Source organism: Plecotus auritus (genome assembly GCF_963455305.1).
Source record: "Plecotus auritus genome assembly, chromosome: 14".
NCBI lineage: Eukaryota > Metazoa > Chordata > Mammalia > Chiroptera > Vespertilionidae > Plecotus > Plecotus auritus.
Window position 1 is genome coordinate 13,643,787 of NC_137780.1, and position 24,771 is coordinate 13,668,557.

A 24,771-nucleotide genomic window follows, 5' to 3' on the forward strand; every position below is an offset into this window, starting at 1 on the left:
CTGTCTGGCAGCGGGCGGAACTCGAGGGCGGCTTTCTCTCAGAGGTGCTTGCAGCGATTACCACGGGACACTGAGACCCAGGGGCCTATTAGGGCAGGGCTGATGGTAAACCAATGCTGTCTGCTCTGCCCTGATACTCCACCCCATCCAAGCTGAGCACAGAGGCTTTTGCAAGTCTTATCTCATAAGGGTGTCTCCAGCACAGAAGTTCTCCCAGTGTAGACACAGCTGATCCTCACAGCCAATTAGCCTGGAGGTCAGTTCCTCCCAGTGATACCAACAACAATCAAAGCTTAACTACAACAAGACTGTGCACACAGCCCACAAAGGGATGCACCAAGAGTGTCTACCTCTGGTAACTGGGGAGGCTGAGCCACTGGGTCCTATAGCACACCTAGCACACAAAGCCACTCTATCAACTCAGGGAAGCAGCCAAAATGTGGAAACAAAGAAACAGATCAAAAATGAAAGAAATGGAGGAAAGCAAACGACTGGATATAGAGTTCAAAACCATGGTTATAAGGTTTTTCAAGAATTTCCTAGAAAAGGCCGATAAATTTAGTGAGACCCTTGAGGATATGAAAAAGGACCAACTAGAAATTAAGCACACACTGACTGAAATAAAAAATATTATACAGAGATCTAACAGCAGACTAGAGGATCGCAAGAACAAGTCAAAGATTTGAAATATATAGAAGCAAAAAATACTCAACCGGAAAAGCAAAAAAAAAAAAAAAAAAAAGAATCCAAAAATATGAAGTGTAAGGAGCCTCTGGGACAACTTCAAGCGTACCAACATCCGAATTATGGGGGTGCCAGAGGAAGAGAGAGAGCAAGATACTGAAAACCTATTTAAAGAAATAATTACCGAAAACTTCCCCCACCTGGTGAAAGAAATAGACTTACAAGTCCAGGAAGCGCAGAGAACCCCAAACAAGAGGAATCCAAAGAGGACCACACCAAGACACATCATAATTAAAATGCCAAGAGCAAAAGACATAGAGAGAATATTAAAAGCAGCAAGATAAAAACAGTTAGTTACCTACAAGGGAGCACCCACACGACTGTCAGCTGATTTCTGTCAGCTGATTTCTCAACAGAAACTATGCGGGCCAGATGGGAGTGGCAAGAAATATTTAAAGTGATGAATAGCAAGAACCTACAACCAAGATTACTCTACCCAGCAAAGCTATCATTCAGAATTGAAGGTCAGATAAAGAGCTTCACAGATAAGAAAAAGCTAAAGGAGTTCATCACCTCCAAGCCAGTATTATATGAAATGCTGAAAGGTATTCTTTAAGAAGAGGAAGAAGAAGAAAAAAGTAAAGATAAAAATTATGAACAACAAATACATATCTATCAACAAGTGAATCTAAAAATCAAGTGAATAAAAAAATCTGAGGAACAGAATAAACTGGTGAATATAATAGAATCAGGGGCATAGAAAGGGAGTGGACTGACAATTCTCAGGGGGAAAGGGGTGTGGGGGGTGCGGGAAGAGACTGGACCAAAATCGTACACCTGTGGATGAGGACAGTGGTGGGGGGTAAGGGCAGAGGGTGGGATGGGAACCGGGTGGAGGGGAGCTATGGGGGAAAAAAGAGGAACAATTGTAATAATCTGAACAATAAAGATTTATTAAATTAAAAAAAAAAAGAATGTGGGTGGAGAGGGGAATATCTTATTTATTTATTTATTTTTATTGATTTCAGAGAGGAAGGGAGAGGTAGAGATAGAAACATCAATGATGAGAAAGAATCATTGATTGGCTGCCTCCTGCAGGCCCCCTACTGGGGATCAAGCCCACAACCTGGGCATGTGCCCTTGACCGGAATCGGACCTGGGACCTTTCACTCTGCAGGCTGACACTCGATCCACTGAGCCAAACCAGTTAGGGCGGAATAACACTTTTAAACAACAGTGGAGAGATTTGATACTTAACTAGTACTACCTAGTAAAACATCCTTAAAATGATCATTGAATTTCTAAAGGCTTCATTTTTCTTACCCAAGATGTGGAAAAAAAAAATGAACTAGATTATTTCAGATATTCCCTTGAAAGCAGTTACTGAAAACCCAACACGTGGGTCCTGGAGCCATCAGACAAATAACACTCGGCTCTTTCCCCTCAAATAGCTCAGATGAGCAGAGGAGACACACACACAAACAAGATGACCAAGAAAACCGGTGATGACCACCAAGGGTAACAGCTCTGTGAATGGCAGAGAGGAGGCATTCAGCAAGGAAGTAGGCTGGGCCTTTAAACTGAATTAAGACTTAAAGAATGAAAAAAAAAAAATGATCCAGGCAAACAGAGAACAGGACATCCCAATCAGAGGGTGGAACAGCATAAACAAAGGCTCCGAGTAGAACAACAGTGTAGTTTGCAGCGCAGGGAATAATAAGCAGCTCAGAACTGCCCAGTGGACCTACAGAGAAGGGAGACAAAGCAAGAGCTGAAAGCAGAGGATGGGAGCGGGCTGGAATTGGTTAACGTAGATTTTAAAAACAATGAAGCTTAAAAAAAAAAAAGGAGAGCAGAGGCCAGATTGAGGAGATCTCGTATGTAAATGAAGGCAGCTGGACCTGACTCACCAGCAATGGAGACCCCGGGCAGGGCTTTCCAGGGAATGGCATACTCAGGATTTGATTTTAGGAAGATCCCTTTGCCGGCCAGGTGAAGGAAGTGGTACAAAGTGGTAGAAACTAGAGGCGGAGCCTCTAGGTCAGGATCTGTAGCAGAGATGATGAGGGCTTGTTTTAGGGTGATTGGGGGGGGGGGGGGGACAGAAGTTCAAGAAATAAGAAGCAAAACCAGAAGGACTAGAGACAAACTGGAAGTGGGTGAGGACGTGAAGGGGGACAGGCATGCCATGGATCCAGGTTTCTGCTCAAATGAGATACTGAATATTGGCGGGGGCGGGGGGGGGGAGGGGGGAGGGATTGACAAAATTATCTTGAGCTCAGCTTGGGACATGTGGAGTCCAAAATATTTCTAGGTAGAGAGGTCCAGAGGTCAGGTGAACACAGTAACCCACCGCTCAGGAGAAAGGGCTCCTGAAGATACGTGGGGGTGGGAGTGAGCTGCATACAGGGACCTTAAAGTGAATGTGGGCCCCAAGGGGAGGGAACCAAGTGAGAAGAGTCCTTGGGCAGATTCCGGTCAGACGTCGAAATGCATGCAGCAGGCGAAGGAAGAAAACCCGGAGGAAGAGGCATTCCAGAGGAGGCTGAGAGAGGTTGTCCCAGGAGAGAGGTGGTGGTCGACGGCATGAAACCAGCCCAGATGTGCATCAGGAAACGAGGGACCGAAAAAGGGTTACTCGTCTTAGACATTAAGTGACGGCTGGAGACTTAATGAAACAAAAGGGACTCAATCACGTAAGGAAGAGGGAAAGCTAGACTGCAGTGAGTTGAGAAGCAGAAACAATGAGTATGTTCTTTTCTGGAAATTTTAAATCCGAAAGGAAGGAATCTGAAATTTCAGGAAGGCTGTAAAGATCAATTCTAAGTCCCTTCCAGGCCTCGCTTTATTTTTTGATATGGATAAAAGACCTATTTTCATAGAATTCTATTAAAACCCACATACATGAAATTGAAGGCACATTTTTAATTATCAGGAAAAACAGGAGACTCATACCGCAGCTATCAATGGGATATATGTACAGATAATATTTCCCAATAAGCCTTAGAAATACCTTTAAACTAGTCTCTTTTTCATATACTAGCAGGGCCTGGGAAGTAGGGAAACCATTGGTGAAGTAACCCTCTCATATTCCAATTGTTCTTCCTTTTAATGTCTCCTAAAAACATCATTTTGTCACCCTCCGCCTGGAATAGTCTTCTCTATTTTAATTTAACTCCTATTCACTCTGCAAGGGCCTGCTCCACTTCCCCCTCACGGAGTCCCAGAATGTTAGAGACAAAAAAAGGCCTTACGGATTCACCGAACCCAAGGGTTCCGACTATTCCGATGAAGGAACTAAAGACCAGAGTTTCAGGGAATGACCTGCCCAAGGTCCTACTCATGGATTATGGGAAATCTGAAATCTGAACTTCAACCCGTGCCCATGTCACTACACAATTTCCTCGGGTAATTATTTTTTTACAGAATTTAAGATTGCAATAAATCAAGCTTTAAGAATAATCCATTTACAGGAGTGTATCTAGTGTAAGATCCAAGTTAATACACTTCTGAAAAAAAAAAAAGAACTGGTCTACAACGTGTTAGTTTGAGTCAACTACCTACAAGTAAAGAGTACAGATGCCGACTAATATTTATTTTGGGGATGAGCTGACTGTCAGTCACCAGACAGGACTCCCCCCCCGCCCCAGTGCAGCCTGTATTTCAGCCGCTGCCAGTGGAAGTGCGGGAGCAGATGTGGGCAGATTGTGACATACAGTATGTCTTTAAAACTTGTTGGGGTGTGAAATTTCATAAGGTCAAAAAATGCTGCATTTTTGATCAGCAGATACAGGAGTTCTATACTTTTATAAATTATTTCAGACAAACCAATAGCATTCGCTAGTAAAACAGAGGAACTAAGGAAATGTACTGGCTGTAGGTAGCACATGACCATCTATGCTGCTAATGTTCTCAAAGCCAATTCCTGTCATTTCAAAGAAAATGCTTGCCCAAAAGAGCTTCAGAATGAAAATGTGTTACATCAATACAAAATGCAAGATAGTATTTCAATTGACAATAGGATTTTAAAAATAATTTTCTCCTGAAAGGAGGATATAAATATCTAATGAGCATTTGGGTGGGGAAAAATAATTTCTTAACTAATCCATTTTTTAAAATGGAAAACCCCAGAATCCAGTGATATAGAGAGGTTATTTTCTTTATTTTTTTAAGTTAGTATCTTTATCATTCAAATGATTTCACAAATCCTTTGGTTTATTATTTAATCTTACTCTTAAAAAAAAAGATATAGCCATAGAAAAGACAGGGGCTCTATATAATGGTAAAATGACTTTCATAAAATTGAAGGACTTTTATTATCTTGGATTTTTTTTTGTTGCTATTTTACTGTATTTATTATTATTATTTTTCAGCTTCAATCTTCCCTCATATCTTTTCCAAATGTAGCTAACAGGTAACAACATACAACCAAACCAAAATTAAGTATGGTGTCCAGTTAAAGATTTTATCTCGATGGCACAGACTTTAGCTATTAGGCAGGTTTATTTGAACACAACTTTAAAACACTTTACTTCGGAATTAATACATAAAGACCCTTTCATTGATTATCAGTAAACTGAACAGTCTCAAGTGTCTGGTTGTACCATAGCAATAATAACTAAGGTCATTATCATTACCACTGTCTTTCAGTTTACTCTGTGCTATGTTCAGGCAAATACATAATTTCAAAATAAGTTTACATCACAAACATTTTATTAGATGTCTATAAGGAAGAAAAGCTTAACTACAAACATAAAATCTCCCGTGAAAAACAGTTTCTGATGGAAATCACTTATTTCTCATCATGCAACCACTCAGACGCTCTAAGATCGTGAGAGGAAACTGACTGGAAAGGCACTAGGAGCTACTGCAACATCTTCCAACCGTGTCCACCCCGCAACCATGTCCACCCGCAACCATGTCCACCCAGCAACCATGTCCACCCAGCAACCAGATCCTCCCCCAACCACATCCACCCCCAACAGTGTCCACCTAGCAACTAGATCCTCCCCCAATCATGTCCACCCACAACCATGTCCACCCAGCAACCAGATCCTCCCCAATCATGTCCACCCCCAACCATGTCCACCCAGCAACCAGATCCCCCCCAATCATGTCCACCTGCAACCATGTCTACCCAGCAACCAGATCCTCCCCCAATCATGTCCACCCCCAATCATGTCCACCCAGCAACCAGATCCCCCCCAATCATGTCCACCCGCAACCATGTCCACCCAGCAACCAGATCCTCCCCCAACCACATCACCCAGCAACCATGTCTACCCCCAACCATGTCCACCCAGCAACCAGATCCTCCTCCAACCATGTCCACCCCCAACCATGTCCACCCAGCAACCAGATCCTCCCCCAACCATGTCCATCCCCAACCATGTCCTCCCCCAACTGTGTCCACCCCCAACCATGTCCACCCCCAACCATGTCCACCCCCAACCGTGTCCTCCCACAATCATGTCCTCCCCCAACCAGGTCCACCCAGCAACCAGGTCCACCCAGCAACCAGGTCCATCCCTGACCAGGTCCACCCCCAATCATGTCCACCCAGCAACCAGAGCCTCCCCCAACCACGTCCACCCCCAACCGTGTCCACCCAGCAACCAGATCCTCCCCCAACCACGTCCACCCAGCAACCATGTCCACCCAGCAACCAGATCCTTCCCCAATCATGTCCACCCACAACCATGTCCACCCCCAACCGTGTCCTCCCCCAATCATGTCCTCCCCCACCAGGTCCACCCAGCAACCAGGTCCACCCCCAACCATGTCCACCCCCAACCGTGTCCTCCCCCAATCATGTCCTCCCCCACCAGGTCCACCCAGCAACCAGGTCCACCCCCAACCACGTCCGCCCCCAACCGTGTCCACCCAGCAACCAGATCCTTCCCCAACCACGTCCGCCCCCAACCGTGTCCACCCAGCAACCAGATCCTCCCCCAACCACGTCCACCCCCAACCGTGTCCACCCCCATCATGTCCTCCCCCACCAGGTCCACCCAGCAATCAGGTCCAAAGGGCTTGTCTGCATTTGGTAAAGGAAAACCTGCAGCACACATTCGGGGACTATAATGACCACATTCAAGTGCTCACTATTAAAATACTGAAGAATTCATTACCGAAGACCACATATCATTGCGCATCTCTCCTGGGCTCGATCCCCTGTAGGGGGCATGCAGGAGGCAGCCAATCAATGATTCTCTCTCATCATTGATGTCTCTCTCTCTCTCTCCCTCTTTGAAATTCTATCAAAGCTGAAATTCCCTCTGCTGTTAACTACAAACCTCTACTTTCTCATCGGCGTCTCATATAGAAGAGACCTGACACGCGAGGTCACACGAATAAAGACAAAGTGAGTCAACAGTTACAGTGAACTTACTTGCCACTGAGAAGTTGTTGAGGGGGTAAGGTAGGTCCACGTCTTGAGGTTTCTCTTTATAGCCTATGAACGAGCCATCTGTCTTCAAAATGAAATAGCGTGGCCTCCAGTTTTTTATATATTCTCCTACATGAGGAAAACACGCATGTTAATGCCACAGGGGAGCGGGGGGAATGAACAGCAGCTTCTATGTGTAAAATAAATCATGGTACAATATACGTCCGACAACACTGGCCTCCAAAATTTTAGTTAGGCCATTTCCTTTTAACTTCGCTTACAAAAGAAAATACATAAGCCTGCAATTAAGTTTCAATAAAAACCCAAACACGTTTTGTTTTTAATGATTTCACACTTTGATGATTCGTTTGAACCATTATTTCTTCAGAGAATCGTTCATCTGCGTTCACATTTTGTTCAGTTTTTCATTTTATCGGATGGTTGTTAAGAGCATGTTATCAGCCCTTTTAAAAAGCCTTGGTCAATCATCCACACGGCTGGCATCGAGGGATTTCTATGAAACACACTTATCCTAAGACGGATATGAGACAAATGTTTCTCTTCCATGTACCACTGACTAATTGTGCCACTTAAAAAAAGGGGGGGGGAGGGTACAGAGTCCAGTTTCTTTGTTAAATCTTGATCATAACTTCTTTAAACATTTTATTGCTCTACCTAGGAAAATAACTTTCTGTGAAATGCTGTAAATAAGTCTTGGAAATTAAAGAACCTGGGTTAATAGAGCTTAAAAACCATAGACACAGACACACACACACACACACACACACACACACACACACAAATATATAACAAGGCCCATGTACAGTGCCAAGCACATCATAGTCAGTACACTTACCAGGTTTCGATATGAAACTTAGCTACCAAAATAGAAAAGTTCAGCACCCAGATCACCATTGTCCTACCTCATAAAGAACTCTTCCTCATTTGAAGCAAGACGGGTGCCCTAAGATGATACCACAAGAGACGGGGAGGCTACCTGGTCTGAGTTGCCAGTTCATCGCTGCTGGCTGTTTCTACCTGGTGACTTAATCTCAAATGCTTGATCGCAGTGCTACAAAAATGGGGAAGTAGTTCAACTTCCCGACCAATCAGCTTCTCCCGACCCCAGTTATCTAAGCTCAAACCGAAGGCCTGACTGCCCTTATTTTATCCCATCAGTATCGAGGTCAACGCGGCCCAGCCTAAACCAAACCCAACACCTCACGGGGGCCCTTCTGCTCATGTGCTTCCACCTGCTCTCCATTCCATTCTACTCACCCCGCCCCCCACTTCTTCCCCGATGCATGTGTCACCTCCAGATTACTCTCATATCACTTTTCTGCTCAACAATTCAGACTCCTCAGCCAGCTGGCGTGGCTCAGTGGTTGAGTGTCCACCTATGAACCAGGAGGTCACGGTTCAGTGCAGAAGGCAGCCAATGATTCTCTCTCATCGTTGATGTTTCTATCTCTCTCTCCCTCTCCCTTCCTCTCTGAAATTAATAAAAATATATTTAAAAAATTTTCTGACTCGTTACTCTTTACTATAAAGTGCAAGTCTCTTAGCATAAAATGCCAGCTCCTCCATCCCTGCCCCTGACATATATTTCAGATATGGAATCACTCCTCCGAATCAGCAGTTCTCAAACTTCTTACCTTACACCTCTTTACACTCATAAATATTACTGAGGACCCCCCAAAATTTCCATTTTATATAGATTACATCTATAATGCTTACTGTATTAGAAATTGAAAAAGTTATCTTTTATTGCTTCTTTTAAAAATAACGAACACATTACATGTAATAAATATTTTGATGAAGAAAATTACGTTTTCTAAAACAAAAAAAATTAGTAAGAAGAGTCGAACTGCTCTCCACTTTTGCAAATCTCTTGAGTGTTTGGCTGAACAGGTGGCCAGAGTCTCAACCTGCGGCAGTTTGTTATTTTCACTGAAATATGGGGGAACCCGGCTCAGACAGACATGGAGCTGGAAAAGGCAAGAGCGGTCACATAGTGACAGGTATCTTTCTTTGCTATTGCACCAGCATTTGACGAGTGGTAGTTTTCTAAACGATCACTTGTGATGTGGAATGAGAAACCATATCCAGGAACTTTCTACCCTGTTCTGTGAAAATCCACAGGTCTAGACCCTGAAGGAATCTTTTACACGATGCATGCTTTTGTAACATCACCCACCGGTCTTTTCAAAAACACTGGTCCATGGATCTCCCAAATATCAGCGCATTTCACTATATAATCACATTCGCTATCACTGCTAATCTCATCAGAAAAGCAAGCCCCGGGGAGCTGCAGGCTCACGCTAGCAGATATGTCCTCCAGAATTCAAGTTTTTGCTTGAAAACTCGATTTTCACCATTGGCAGTAAAGACTGTCATTCTTTCTTTGCAGTGGTGTGTTCGCAGCTAGTGGCAGGTACAGAAAACTGAATCCTAGCTAAAGAAAGGGAAAGGCTACCCCATGTCAAAACACAGCACTGACTTACTACTTTTATTACTTTCAACCCTTTTTTAAGATAGGGGTAGGGCATCAGAGGAGGAACTCGTCTTCCAAAGAAAAGAGCAGAGTCTTAGGTCTCTCTGAAAGCTTTGAATGAATAACATACACTGGATATAGCACCGTGAAAATGCAAATATTTTAAGAATTCCAAAGAAGAGCTTTTAACCAAAAATTGGCAGCTTTCAGTAAAAATTAATTTCTATGATTTTCAGAAACCATTAGTCTTAGGTAAATGTCTTCATGGCTCAATAGTTACTTAAGACAAAGGTTTAATGTTAATTTCAGTATGGAATCTATTCAATTTCATGGTTCACAATATTGTAAATACTGAGTTGCTGGTTGACAGATACCAACTAAATGTACACAGAGCTACTTAAAAGAATATATCAGAGTACGTATCCACTGGTGGATTTTCATAAAAAAGTACTGGCACCATAAACAAATACTGAATATATAATTCATGATAGTGTGCTGCATCTGAAATATTAAAGCCAAATATAGTTACTGAAGAAATATAAGAAGAATGTAATAAAACATTTGCAATCTTTGAAGTTGCCTATTGCATTTTTATATAGCAGATCACAATACCATCTTCCAATTAGTTCTAAGTCAAAGCCGTATTAATGTCTCAGGGAGGAGAGGGAATGTGTTTCTCGCTGAAATTATCATCATCCTCCTTTACGTATGTCTTGAAAATAATGCTAACGAATTTTTTCGTATTATCTACATTGCAATGAGACAGCATAATAAGTTTTCAATTACACAGGGATAATCTGAAATGTAACTTTAAAAAAAAAAGGAAAATGCTTTTGCATATTGTTGGCACTCCCTAAATCTGTTGATCAGGTTTTCCAGCTCCGACAAACCTAAATTTTCAGGCTATCGTTGTCCTTTTATGAAGTCCTTTCAAGTCTGTCCTTTCTGTCCGGCCAGCGTGGCTCAGTGGTTGAGCGTCAACCTATGAACCAGGAGGTCACGGTTCGATTCCCAGTCAGGGCACACGCCAGCGCTGCGGGCTCCATCCCGTGTGGGGCGTGCAGGAGGCAGCGATCAGTGATTCTCTCTTCAGTGGTGTTTCTCTCTCTCCCCCTCTCCCTTCCGCTCTGAAATCAATGTAAGAAAAGTATGTCCTTTCCTGGCCCTTGGTCCCAAGTACGCAATCTCTCTGACAACTGTCATCAGCCGGCCTTGGAGGTGTGCTGACTGGAAACGCGTGATGGCTACAAAACATGCCCGAAGCCTTGGCGACTCCTGCCAGCTCCCCCTTTAAGGTGCTGCTCGATGACGATCACAGATCAAACGTAAGGCTGTGTAAACGTTTGTGTTTTACAGTTGGCAAAATAATCTTCTAATAGGTTCATTCATTCAGAATTACTCAGTGTCAAAATCTGCCGACGCACCCAGGCTGCGGCAGTGAATGAGACCGGCTGGGGCCTGCCCTCTCGGAGCTTCAAGCCCGCGGGCAGCTAAGGACAGACCACTGGAGAAAGGGGATGATGCGCGAAATTCACACTCAAAATGACAATTCCCCCCCCCCCCCCCCCCCCCCCCCGTTTTCGGTCGTTCTTAGTGGCCCAGGAAGCCGTGCGAGGGATGGCGTGTCTCCCAGGCCTAGGCATTTCCAAACAGCACCTTCTGCGCCGAGAGCAGGGTGAGAGGTGCTGTTTGTGGCCTGTTGCGTGCTGTGGGCGAAGGGACTGGGAGGATCGGCAACGATCCTTCAATATTTCATGAGAACTGGTTGCTGCTGCGGGGACGCCAAGACCAGGCACGGCACACACACCTCTTTGAAGCCTGGTGACAATACAGGCAGGAGCTGGCGGTAGTTTACAATGTGTGTCATCTGGCGTAAGGCCGCACACACCTCCACCTTTCAGGGTGCACGATGCTGCCCATGCCAGTCCCTTCTCTCATGTTGATTAAAGCGGCCGCCCTGCCAAGCACTTGCCTCTGCCACGATCTCGCCCAGGGCGTCTGGCTAGCACGGGGGCCGGGGGGACCTGTCTGCTGGGCACGTCACCACTGCCGCCGGCCGCTGCAAGGCGTCTGCCACTTCGGTGATTTCGCGTCATGCCTCCCAGACGCTGGAAGAGCTTTCCAGATGTGCCTGCATTCCTGTGCGTTATCGCATGTGCTCCTTCGTGATTCTTTTGAAAAGTGTATCACAGTCAAGAAATTTGGCTTCCACTGCAGAATGCATGGACTTGTCCTTCTTACATTAAGAACAGTTTGCAGCCCTGGCCAGTTTGGCTCAGTGGATAGAGCGCCGGCCTGTGGACTGAAGGGTCCAGGGTTCCATTCCGGTCGAAGGCACGTACCCTGGTTGCAGGTTCCGTGGCCCTGGTCGGGTGCGTGCAGGAGGCAACGGATCGATGTGTCTCTCTCACATCGATGTTTCTCTCTCTCTCCCTCTCCCTTCCACTCTCTCTAAAAATCAATGGAAAAATATCCTCCGGTGAAGATTAACAACAACAACAAAAAAGAATAGTTTTCATATCTACTTCCCAGGCCAGGCGGGGTCCATGTTTTGCACTGAAGCCGAAGACCTGCGCATTGAACACAGGTGCCAGCTGCCTGCTTCCCTGGACCTTAGAGCGGCCGCTGCAGGACCCGATCTGCTGGATCATTTCTGTTGTGACCCAGAACCCCCCCAGCCCCTCGACCCTGAAGCGTCCTGGGAATGGTTTCGTGGTATTCAGTAAATTAGTCAATCACATCCCGTTCCCTTTGCTTTTAGGAAACACTGCACTTTAAACAAAAAACTTGATACTTTTCATTTTTTAAACGTAGAACATCTTAATGGAGTTGTAGTATTAAGTTTTACTGTGAGAGAAAAGCAGTGGAGGGCGGGAGAGGGAGGAGGAGGAAAAAGAGGAGGAAGAGAAAGGGGAGGAGGAGGAGGAGGGAGAGAGAGGGGAGGAGGAGGAGGAGGAAGAGAAAGGGGAGGAGGAGGAGGAGGAAGAGAAAGGGGAGGAGGAGGAGGAGGAGAGAGAACATTGTATCCACACAAACTAGCCAACAGAAAAATTGCATCTTGGCAATTTAATGAAGCATAAACCCTGAGCTGGGTTTACACAGCAGTGGTATGTTGTGGAGAATTCCTCGATCTGTACCGGCCTCCTGCTGGGTTCAGTGTGAGCTAAATTACTATTTTGCTTACATGTACGCCCTTGTAGGTCGGGAGAGCAGAGCTTTCTTTTTAATCTGCTTCCCGCACCGCAGCAGAGTCCCAGCTCCACACCCTGCGCTGCACACACGCCGCCCCTGCACACACGTCACCAAGCAGCGAGGGCTCGGAGTTTCCGACCATTTCAAAGCACGGATCCCGTTTAAAAAGACCATTTCCCTGGAACGGCACAGCTTCCTCACTGTAAATATTTTCCCCTGCACCACCCGTGTTCGCTAGCTATACCGATCCACGTAATGAGGATCCCGTGGTGTACACACACTGCGGGAAGCAGGCTTAGGAACATCCGACATGGAAGCAGCGCGTCTTGAGCGCAAACCTCGCCACGGATCTCAGCGCCTCGGGCAGCGCGGTGGGTGTCACACGCGCCCTGCGGGACACAACAGGAGCGTCTCCCGTGGCAGGGACGGGATCTGCCGGGAGGCTGTAGGGCTGGCCCCGCAGGAGTCCTGTGTCATTTGGGAGAACCCTCAGGTGATTCAGCCCCCTCCCCTATATGAAAATCACTGCCTCAGAGAATGACACTCACCAGACAGAAGAGGGTTTTCTCTTGGACTCTCGCCAACGGAGTGTCTCCTGGGTCACTTTTCAGGAGCAGGGGCCTGAGAGTGACACTGCATCGAAGCACCAACGCTGTTGTTCTGAAGGCGGGTCCACGCTCTCTGCTTCCCCTGGGCAGTGAGCGCGCTGAGACAGCGCAGGGCACCAGTGGGGGAAAGACGTGGTAAGCGCCCGGCTGGCGTGGCTCAGTGATTGAGCGCTGACCTATGAACCAGGAGGTCACGGTTCAATTCCCAGTCAGGGCACATGCCCAGGCTGTGGGCTCGAGCCCCAGTGTGGGGCGTGCAGGAGGCAGCCGATCCATGATTCTCTCTCATCACTGATGTTTCTATCTTTCTCTCCTCCTCCCTTCCTCTCTGAAATAAAAAAATACACATATGCTCTAAGGTGGTAAGCACAAGAAAAGGACACTGGAAGGCACTGAACCCACAGTGCTGGGCTCCCCCACGAGAGACCTCTCACAGCACACGCAGAGACTGGTGCTGGAGTGCCCTTACTCTGCACACACAGCCACGCCGAGGCGCTGGGACATGGTAGTAAGTCAAAGACAAAGTTGAGATCTGAAAAGAGAGCTACTGAAATCAACCAAGTCCCACTCTGGCATACCGCCCAGCTTTCACAGGGTGAAATGAGTGTGTTACAGTGGTCGGGACATAACCCTGAGGTCCAGAGTTCCAACGCCAACCCTCCCCATCACTTGAGCTCTCTGTGCCTCAGCTTCCTCATCTGGAAAATGGGCCAGTAATAGTAGAGAAGAAATAAATTAGTATTTACACTGCCATTTGTTAAATGAATAAACATCTTAAGATACGGCTAATCAAAGAAGATTTAGTGAGTGCCTCATACATACAGCATACTAAACTACACAAAAGTCTATCGAGTATATGAAATAAAATGCAATTTATTAATTTCATTGGTCCACACACTCACAGTTCCACATTAGTTGAGCAAAGCAGATGCTGTGTTTTTGTGAGGATAAGATTCCAAGTTTTGTTATTCACTCTTCTAGGGCCCTAGATTTCCATCCCCCCTCCCCCATTATTATTGATAATGAATCACATATCGTTTATGTGCAACCAGTTGAAACCTTTTGTTAAAAACTGGTAATGCTGTCACAGAAATCAACAGTCTTTCTTATTCAGTAGCAAGTCAATCCCGGGTGACAAAGCCAGCACCCCGCCGGGTCTGATGAGTAAATATCTCCACGTGCCTTCCAAATGATCTCCTGAGGAAGTCGCTACACACAGAAAGCGAAAGCTCAGGTACGCCACGCAGTCCTCCAACATCAGGCCTTTCCATTCTCCAGGCTTCACTGCACACGTTAGTTATCATTTAATCTCAAATACTCTGAATTCAGAGGTGTTAAACGACACATAAACGTTAGACTTTTATAAATGCTTAGGGATAGTGGTGTATTTCAACTTCTGGCATATTTCTATAGAAGAATTACATATCCAGTGAAGGAAGTTTTAGATTTAGATTATATCTTAACATGTGATTATGTTTAAGCTTATGAAACTGAAGGGAATATAATGCTTCCATTCCATTTCAGTGAATGCTGCTACATATTCAAAAGAATGGTTCAAATAATTCTGAAGACCAGAATATCTGCTATCAAAGGGATGAAAAGTAAGACACAGCCAAGGAAAATCATAACGTTCCTAGGTCATTTTCTTACCCTTTCTGTAAACTGATCTAACTTGGCCAATTGTGGCCAGTCATCTGTTACGGTTTTCTCAGAAAAGAACTCAATGTGCTTAAATGCTGTTCTCAAACTGAAGTGTACGGATATATCTAACATTTTAAGAGAACAAAGAAGCAGAGCCACGAGTGAAACCCTCACCAAGTACTTCAAGAAGTCCACTTGGCCCTCCCCAAACAGGCATAGAGGCCAGACCAACGGCAGCAAAGCTGCTGGCTGTGAGGACTGAACTTCTTACCGTGGCCCTCTGAGGGCAGTGTTCCCTCACACATGGAGACAAACTCCAGAAGACAATCTTTACCTACCATTCTCATAAAAAGACGTATTTTTAAAAACCGGAGGGGGTATATTTGTACACGTAAGTATTTCTTCCCTCGTCGTAATCCATACCTCTGCAAGATCATAATGCCTATTTTCAACCGTTTTTAGTGAGTTGGAAAAGAAAGGTTTTTTTTTTAAATCAAGGCATTAGGAAGGAAAATGACTTACAGCCTCGATATCATGCAAGGCATTCAAAACACAATGAAATTTTAAAAATCATATGAGTCTGCACCCACTGTGTTAATATTCTACTAAGTTCCTATTAAAATGACCTCTGCAGAATAATTTGTTTAAAAAATCTCGGGGCATCAGAACATACAAATCTTTCCGTGAAGACTAAGTAATTCCAAGAGATCAACATTCAGCCCCAAATTATAGGTGATTGGGTTTCTTCTTCACACAACCACAGCCAGCAGGCTCATTCGTGTAAAAGCGCTCGTTTATCAATAAAAGACAATACCAGTGACGACTTGGCGATGCAGGACCAAAGCACCCACTTCTCCTTCATGCTGACATTGAAACTGTAAAAATCCTGACACAGCATAAAGATCATCGATTTACATCCTGGGATCCAAAATGATGTGCAATGAGTGTTCCGTTCCTTTTCCCCAGAAAGCACCGATTTCACCAACGTGGGGAAAAAGTTTTCTGGCATTCATTCACCTGTCAAGGATTTTTTTCTTACGTACAAAACACTGAGTAAGTAACCCTGTATAATCCGGAGCGTGACAGACATTTTAAGAATAGAGAAAGTGCTAATCTCATGTAGAGTCTTCCAAGTTAATTAGTGACTACAGGAGTCGAAACGACACACCACCACCCTCCACGAAACAGGGCCCGGCCGGGAAACAGAACAGAGACCAACATGGTTCCCAGCAGGTGAACAGCAAGGCTCACTTCCACACAATTAAGACCTCCCGACACGTGGTTCTCCTTCAGCAGGAATATGACTTTCTTTAGAATCTGCATTTACTTTTAAGAAAAATCCTTGCTGCTATGACTTCAGGTGTAAGCTCTCCACACAGGACTATCCCATGCCCGGCATAAGTGCGAGTAAACTAATTTTTTTAACTATGTAGCACTGGCATTAAGCAGTTTTATTCTTTTTAAGTGATATCGCGGAGAATTCTAAGGTCAAAGAAAAGCATTTTAATTATATTCTAACTCCTGTTTTACTTAAGCAAAATGTACAAAGAGCGATCTTAGCGTCAGTTAACAGGATGCAAATGCATGGGAGAAAAGCAGGTCATCTCCTACAATCCCTGCCTGTAACAAATACATAAACTTAAGTCTAAACATCTCCGCAGAGAGATGCCAGGAAGCAACAGCTGCTGCGCTCTGTGCTTGCGCTTAAACGCAGGAAGCGATGAACTCTGATGCTGCGTTGCCGCCTCAAACAAATAAGTGGCTTGCCGCGCCAAGAAAATACTCGAACTTCGCGGTTTCTGCCTCTCTGCCTTTGTATCTTAATCATCTTCTGTTCTAGAAAGTGCTACCGAGTTTACCAACATCTTTAATCAGATTGCCTCGAAACCACAACACATTAAAAATTTTAAGCCAAAACATTTAGCAAGACGCCTTAAAGAATATGTCAGACAGTGAAATACTCTTCTGTTTTCAACTTACTGGCCAATATTTTTTGAAATTACTATTCATGCAGGATTTTTCCGAGACACAATTCAAATACGTCTATATCCCATTAGAGCCAGGAGCTCCTGAAGGTCTTTTTTTTAAGTGCCTTGAAAATATCCCAAGTGCAGTTTCGTCCGCACGTGACAATGCCCGCACTGTTCAGTAGTTCCATCCTAACGTGAGATACAACTTTTCATAGGCTCTGGATATTTCCATTTCTTTGGTAAGACAAGTTGTTTTCAGTAAACATATCATTATTTAAAAAAATAAGTAACTAGACTATAACACTTAACGTCTGTCTATGAATACTGGCCTTCACTGCCCTGTGCTATTAAACATTAAATATCCTTATATAAAGCTGGCGTTGTATTTTATAGCATTCAAATGGAGGCTTATTTTTTTAATATAACCAGTTCTTCAAAACCAAAACAGAAGTGCTCAGGCACCATATTCAGTCCTGTAGCCACTCTTAGAAACTGGGTCAGGCACCCCACCCAAGTGCCACGCCCCGGCCCCCCCCCACACCCCCGACTCTTCATCCAAAATTATTAATATTTGGTAGAGAGAGAGCATGCGGGACAGAAACAATTTTAAAGAAAAATCTTAAAGAACCACCTGCATTGTGTGGGGAATTAGCCTCCCTGTCCTGAGGTTATGGAGTCCCCCAGGTCAATCAAAGCCATTTTCCCTTTAAGAAAACATCTGCTTACACCAGCACTCCCATCCCTACAGAGCTTGATCAGTTTCTTCCTCCGTAAAATAAAGAGTTCTGACAATCAAACAATGCTTTCACAGCCCACCAGGAGGTAAAACTCGATCTTTAGTATTGTCTGCTCCGGAGAACCATTGTCTACAAACTGTAACGTGTTTCCAAGTCTCACTTTCAAAACAATTACAATCCAAACGGATTGGCCGTAACAGAAAACTGTCACTCTGAAATAATGAGATTAATACTGAATTAAAGGGATGAGTACAACTCTGTGCAATCTCATGCTGGGGTTTTTAAGTAAAAGGGGATTTTAATATAAAACCATCATTACAGAAAGACACTCATATCATATCCCCAAAATAGTCCATTCAACCGTTTATTTTCTCCTTAAACAATTGATTTCCGTCATGTTTTTGAAACAATCAAAAATCATGAAATAAACATAAGGCTTTAAAAAAAAAAAACCTGTATCTCATAAATTGCCTCTAGAACTTTAGATGCTCACTTTTCAGTGGTTAGAGCATGACCCAAACACTCCACTCAGACATCACACCTTATGAAAATAAGGGGTTACAGCAGCCACCACTGCATCCGTTCCAGACGTTATGAATACACCGTCTCATTCGGTCCTCATGAGATGCTTGGGTAGCAGTCATTGTTCCCTTCTTTCAATCGATAAAGAAACTGACACATAGGTGAAGGGCCTTTCATACACTCGCTCATCTACGGTAAGTGATAGTAAACCTGGTCTGGGGGACTTCGAAGGCACCCTGTAATATTTCCATCACCTTAGCATGCACACATACCTGTACCACTAAGATTTCGCAAGCGGCGCTGAAGAACTGAGAAGGTCTATGATCTGATGAGCAAAGTGCCTCACGTTACCCGTCTTCACCCCGCCTTCACCCCGGCTCTCGCTGTTTAGCCACTCGCCGACACCCCGCCCACCAGCGAGCACCCTCTCAGCCCAACGGGACCTCTACCTGGAGAATGGCACGTGGCCTGCGCCCAAAGGTAGCCGGTCTAGCAGGACTGACTACGAAACTATGGATATTTGTGCATAATCCTACCCACCAAAGTAGGAACGTATCAGTGGCCTTACACATAAAAGGAAAGACTAGATATGTGAGACCAAGGAAAGGGTCCGTGTAGCTGGCTGATGATTCTCTAGTCCACGCCTTTTTAGCCAATGCAGACTGGAGTCACTTGAGGAACAACTGACAGTGAGAGAAAGAGTTGCTCTAAATCAAGCATGTCAAACTCAAAGGCTAACACGGGCCAAATACTAGTAAACGAGGCATGCGGCCCGTGGGCCGCGAGTTTGACATGCTTGCTCTAACTGGACCTGACCTCCATGTCTCGTGGAGAAAACAAGAGCTACCCTCCCGTGGTCCTTCCAGAAAGATACTGCTCTGGTGACGAAGCCGGCAGCATGGCGGCCTGTTAGCCCCACTTCGGACATTTTTGCTTAATCATTACGCAACGAAACCCCTAATATTTTAGGGAAACGTGAATTTACCAAAAGTCAAAAGAAAGACTCGTTAGTTCCCCACACATATTTTTTGTAATATAAAAGGAAAAAGGGAGAGTAAAGTCAGCTTTTCCCTTTTCGTCTCCTACTACTTTTACTTCTACTCTGATGGGTTGGAAATGTACAAAAATTTTAGTGGTTCTAGAATATAAGTTCCTTTGAGAGATTTTATTTAACACCCCTGCTTCTTCTCAATGACTTAAGGTCAAAGTAAAAAAACGAATATTTAAAGATGCATATTCACTTTGCCCTAAATAGGTGTAATCAGACCATTTAAACCATGACAGCTAAATTAAATCTCTGATACCTAACAGCAAGGATGGATCAGAAGGAAATATACAACCCAGTCATTACTCCACGATGAAAACATGCCCGCCGTTTGCAGAATCCACCACAACCAAGAGAAAGAGTACTGACCAAGAAGGCTGGCTCCCACATAACTGTTTCACGGCTAGTGACATCCAAGTTCCAGGGAAGATGGGATTACTTGGTAAAACCCACATGGTACGCTCCATCCCACCCCTACTGGTAGGCCATAAACAGTCCCCTTTTAAAGGATGGTTTACACACTGACTAGTGAGTGTTAAATGGTAATGTATCCACCTAGGTTCCTAGTCAAAATCTCCTGCTACCAGTTAGCAGTGCACCCCTCAGATTAACCACACAGATGAGCTGTGGCCCCTGTGGACAAATAGGAAAGTCTGTATTGTCTTTTAAAGAAGCCACTTTCTAAAACTAGACGGGAGGAAGAGGAGGAAGAGGAAGTATTAAGCCCCTAAACTAATTAACGAGATAAGGGGAACTGGGGGGGGGGGCAGGCAGGAAAACAATGATAATTAGGATGTACCCTCAGTTAACCAGATCCACACATACATCCCTCTGTAGATGCGCAAACATCAGCGCATCCCAAACCGTCTCAAGCTCCAGCCATTATTCGGCCCGACATCTGCACATGTTTATGCGTCTCTCCAAACAACCTCGCGCGCGCCCTGCTGGAGCTGTCATCCCTCCTTCTCCCGATCTGGCAGATGGCAAGTCAACAATCGGCATCAACAGCAGCCGAGCATCCCCCCTCCGCCCGGCCCCCCTCCGCAGACACAATAATAACTTCTTTGTGCTTCCCTACAATGCAGCTGCTTAAACCATTTCGCTACAAGGCTGCTCTGCCTTAATAAAAAAAAAAAAAATCCCTTCTGTCAAGTCTAAAAAGCAGCATAATGTTAAGCAAGCTGAAGCCACAGCACAGCTGCACATGGGCAGCCGCACTGACAGCTCCTCCCTTCACAAAGCCGGTGAATGGAGGGGGTTCATCTGAGGCTCACACAGTAATTAGTATAAAACAGTCCCAACAGCCTCTATTATGCGGAGGGAGAAAAAACTGGACAGAGCTGGGCTGCTGTTTTGCGTCAAGAGTTCTGCGTTGGAGCAGATAAAGCATGTGGGGTTTTCTCCTCTCTTTAAAGACAGTAATAAGGAGGATGAGAGAAGCTAATTTGAAAACTTGGACACAGTAATTGTACCATATGGTGAGCCTTCATCCTTTCTGAAACGCGCGCTAACCGTCACTTACGTACGCGCGCCCCGCATTGTTTCCAGTTGTTATTCTCCCCGCCGCGGCCGCAAACTGGATTTGAATATCTGATACTCGAGAGAAGTTGTGTGTAATTAGCAACAGAACGGCCTGGGTTTAATTCCGTGGCCTTGCACGGCAATCTAGGAAATGCAAAACAAAATTAAACATCGTGTCCACTTTGCAAAATGATTTTTCTTTAACTCAATTTTTTTAAAAAAAAAGAAGAATGGGCACAGGTTCGTCGGACTCTTGCTAAGTTAAGGTGCGGTGGGTTTTGAAAATTCCAAAAGGATAAGCTATGGCTGCTGCAAAGCTTTCTACTGACCCATTTCAAAGGCACCCAATCACCGAGAGAATGACCTTTCGTTAAGACCATCTGGCTCAATTCGATATTTCACTGAAGCAGATGTGAGTCTCCTCCATAAATATCAGTAAAACGAGACCTCACAGAAGAATTTCCTTGTAGGTATCCTACAATTGTTTTCAAGAAAATCTGTCAGTGATTAAATAGTTATTAAGTACCATATGCCAAGCACCAGGCGAGGCACAGGGAAGATGATATAATGTCAAAAAGTTTCCACTTATAACATAAAATCTGAACATACACTGACACGGCACTTTTGTCTGTCCACTTAAAAACTGCATAAAAATTTGCCTCTTGTTTGAGAAAAGTTTTCAATAACATTATGGCATTGCTTATCAAGGTCCAGTATATGTCAAAGTGACATTTTTTTTCCTGACAAAAATATGTAGAAAAGAATTGTAATATTAGTTTTCCTCTAATAAGCAAATTCATTTTAATTCCAGCTGTGTGCCCCTTTAGATAAAACTATACAGTTTGCTGAACTACATTTGAAACACTCCACAATACTCGGCTGGAATTCATATGAATCATGAACATTTCAAGTGGAGTGGAATCACAGGTCTGAATTTCTACAATGTTCATGGACCCACAAGTCCTGTTCTGATCAATATGTTTGGAACAGAAAGAAGTCAGATATTTTAAGGAACTATTAGCTCGATATAGAACTTAAGAGTCCCTACTAAAGCTGGAGTTAATCTGTGTCTTTAAAAACATACATATGGCCATAGAAATAACATCCCAAAACTACACTAAAAAACTGTAGTCCACCAAGGATGGCAGGCGTAAGACCTTAAGGAACAGTTCCATCCAACAACTTCACTGATAATTTTCTATGATAAATCTAGCTCAGAAGATAAACTCTGTCACCCCCTACTGGCACAGTGCTTCCCTTTATACGACTAGTACTGGGCCGTAGGACCACATCATTTTAAGGTGAAATTATTTCATTTTTGCATTTTGCTTTACAATTTACCAAACGCTTTAGATATTAAAATGGGTCTTTAATCCTCATTATGCTCAATCAGAATCTTTGACATACACGGATGTCTTGTTTCGGGACTACATGACCAGCAATACATGTCTGAGTCTGTATGTCTCCTTTCAAACCAGGTAAATCCTAATCTATTAACAAGGCTACGGCGCTGGTGTTCAGAAAGGCCTCAATCTACAAAAAAGGGAAAACTCAATCTTCTAAAACTGTGCAGAATTATACAGTAACTATCCTGGTGCACTGAATGAGCAAGAGCAATAGGTGAGCAAAAACAGGTCTACAGTTGTTCGTCTGGAAAATACTGCCATGATGAATAAATAATCCAAGAACAAACTGTGTTTCGCGTACTCACAGCTGTAAGCCCATTTTTGCCCACCCCTGTTATTGTTTGGAAAACAGGTTCAAAGAGGTGACCACCGCATGACGGGTCTCTTCGCCACTTAACAATGAAGAGCCATTTTTCGGGTAAATACGAACTTGTTGGGGAAAGCAAGGTTAGGACACGTCTGCAGACGGCAGCTCCAGGCAGCTGTGATACTCAGGATGCAGGACGTGAGCATGAGCTCCGAAACGGTGGCATAGTGATGGGCGTGACCTCAGAAGACGTGTGGCAGCAGCCCTGGACCAGCAGTCTTTCTCCCCGGACGCCATCGGCCATCTCTTAGCTGGCTGACACCATGCTGCGGCAGGTCAGCGGTACCAATTCAGAAATGTAACTGTGCTTGCGGATAAGTCCAGGTGACCTTAAGAGCCTCTCTAACGAGAAGCATCTTGCAAGAGCGCGAAGCTAAGAACGCTTCCTCTCTGCAACCGCAAGGCTGCAGACCAACTTTTCCCTGCGGGCAGTGCAGCTGGACACTGCACTCCGACAGAACCGAGCCGCAAGGAAAACGTCCCCGAGTTAAAACAAGGACGTCAAACCCAAAGGCTAACGCGGGCCAAATAAATGAGGCGTGCGTCCCGCGGGCCGTGAGTTTGACACGCTTGGATTAGAACTTCAGACCCGGAGGATGTTAGTACATCTGGCAAGCGTTCTCATTTTGAACTGCCTATAATATGTCTTTTTAGGAAGAGTTCGTTCGTATATGCCACAAAAGTAAAAAGTGCATGTCATCTTGTTGAATGTGAATAACGAGTCTTCATCAGCGGTTTAATAGATCCCAAGTCCAATGTATAATGTGTTTGCAAATATCTGGTCAAAGTCTGTCGCCACTGAGAAAAAGAAGCAGAGTCTGCTGATACCCTCACCAGGACAGGAACCTGACCCCAGGCAAGACCTGGTGGCCTTCTGGGGCTCTGTCAGTTGCAAGAGACAGAATCCACTGAGGCTGATGCCAGCAAAGGATTACTCACTGTAAGAATACCAACACTCATCGAGGAAGAGAGCTGTCTGTGTGGAACTCAAGCAAATTGGATTTGGAGAATGACATCACTTCCCTAAGTCCTATTCAGGGGTGGTGCATGGTCTGGTCTCGGGCCTGGTCTCTCATCTCTCTCTTCTCTCTCCCATCCCCCGCCACCCTCTCTGCATCTTGCAGATGTCGGCTGTATTTCTACACTCTCTCCCCACGAGCTCCTGGGCTTGTGCATCAGTTTTGTTCCTTCATACGTTCAGCTTGCCGTCCGCCCTAAATGGCAATCCCAACCCCGACACAATGGTATGGCTTCACCTCTCCAGTTCCTTGAAGGAGCTCATGGGTCACATGTCCACGGATCAGCTTGACTGGGGCAGGGTGTCTGCCCCAAACAACAGGAGATGAGGGCAGAGTCACTTCCCTTAGGCAGGGCTACCAGCAGAGCAATAAACCACTGGCATCTCTAGTACACTTAGCCATGCCGGCTCTGCATGTGTGAGCGCGCACGTGTGTGTGTGTGTGTGTGTGTGTGTGTGTATGTACGTGTGTCTATGTGTTTCAGGAAACAGATTTCTAGTTACTGGATTCGTGTCAGCAACCGGAAAAATTACTAATTTTAAGGGCTGTGTGGAATAAGTCACTGAATATATCAAATGGGGTGGGGGTAAGGGGGAGAGATCAACCAAAGGACTTGTATGCATGCATATGAGCCTAACCCAGTGGTCGGCAAACTCATTAGTCAACAGAGCGGCAAACCGCAGTTTGCCGACCCCTGGCAATGGACACAGACAACAGGGGGGTGAGGGCATGAGTGGGGGAGGTGGAGGGTTAATGGGGGGATGAGGACACATATGTAACACCTTAATCAATAAAGAAATTAAAGATTAAAGAAAAAAAAATCATAGGAAGCTTTAAAAAAACAAAAATTTACTCCCAAGCTGCTGTCTTGTATGACTACTAGACAGGATTATTAAGACAACTATTAAGGCATCCAGGCAGAAGTCACTTGGGCCTGTCATTCACTATTAGTATATAAAACAGTCATGTCTTTATACTGTGAACAGCTTGTACTTAACATATTAAAAAGAATACATCTGGGAGAAGTGTCTCCGTGACTTCTGTGTGACTAGAACACAAGGCCGATTCGCACCAGCCTTTTCGTTACTGCTACTGGGCCCTGGGAATAAATGTCCTCCCAAGAAGAGTCCGGTCCCGTTGTTTTCAAACTGTGGGTCAAGATTCTTAATTCTTGGAT

General features: G+C 44.7%; 1 protein-coding gene across 9 annotated transcripts in view; it reads right to left on the bottom strand.

The window, feature by feature from the left end:
- AKT3 (AKT serine/threonine kinase 3) overlaps positions 1-24,771 on the bottom strand; it is a 230,038-nt gene that overhangs the window by 101,102 nt on the left and 104,165 nt on the right. For 8 of the 9 annotated variants that reach the window (XM_080651009.1, XM_080651010.1, XM_080651011.1 and 5 more), the window contains one exon: positions 7,076-7,201. In XM_080651009.1, coding sequence (XP_080507135.1) covers positions 7,076-7,201 — 126 coding nt within the window. Of the gene's footprint in view, positions 1-7,075; positions 7,202-24,771 lie in introns of those variants that run through there. The other variant, XM_080651015.1, reaches the window with a different exon arrangement.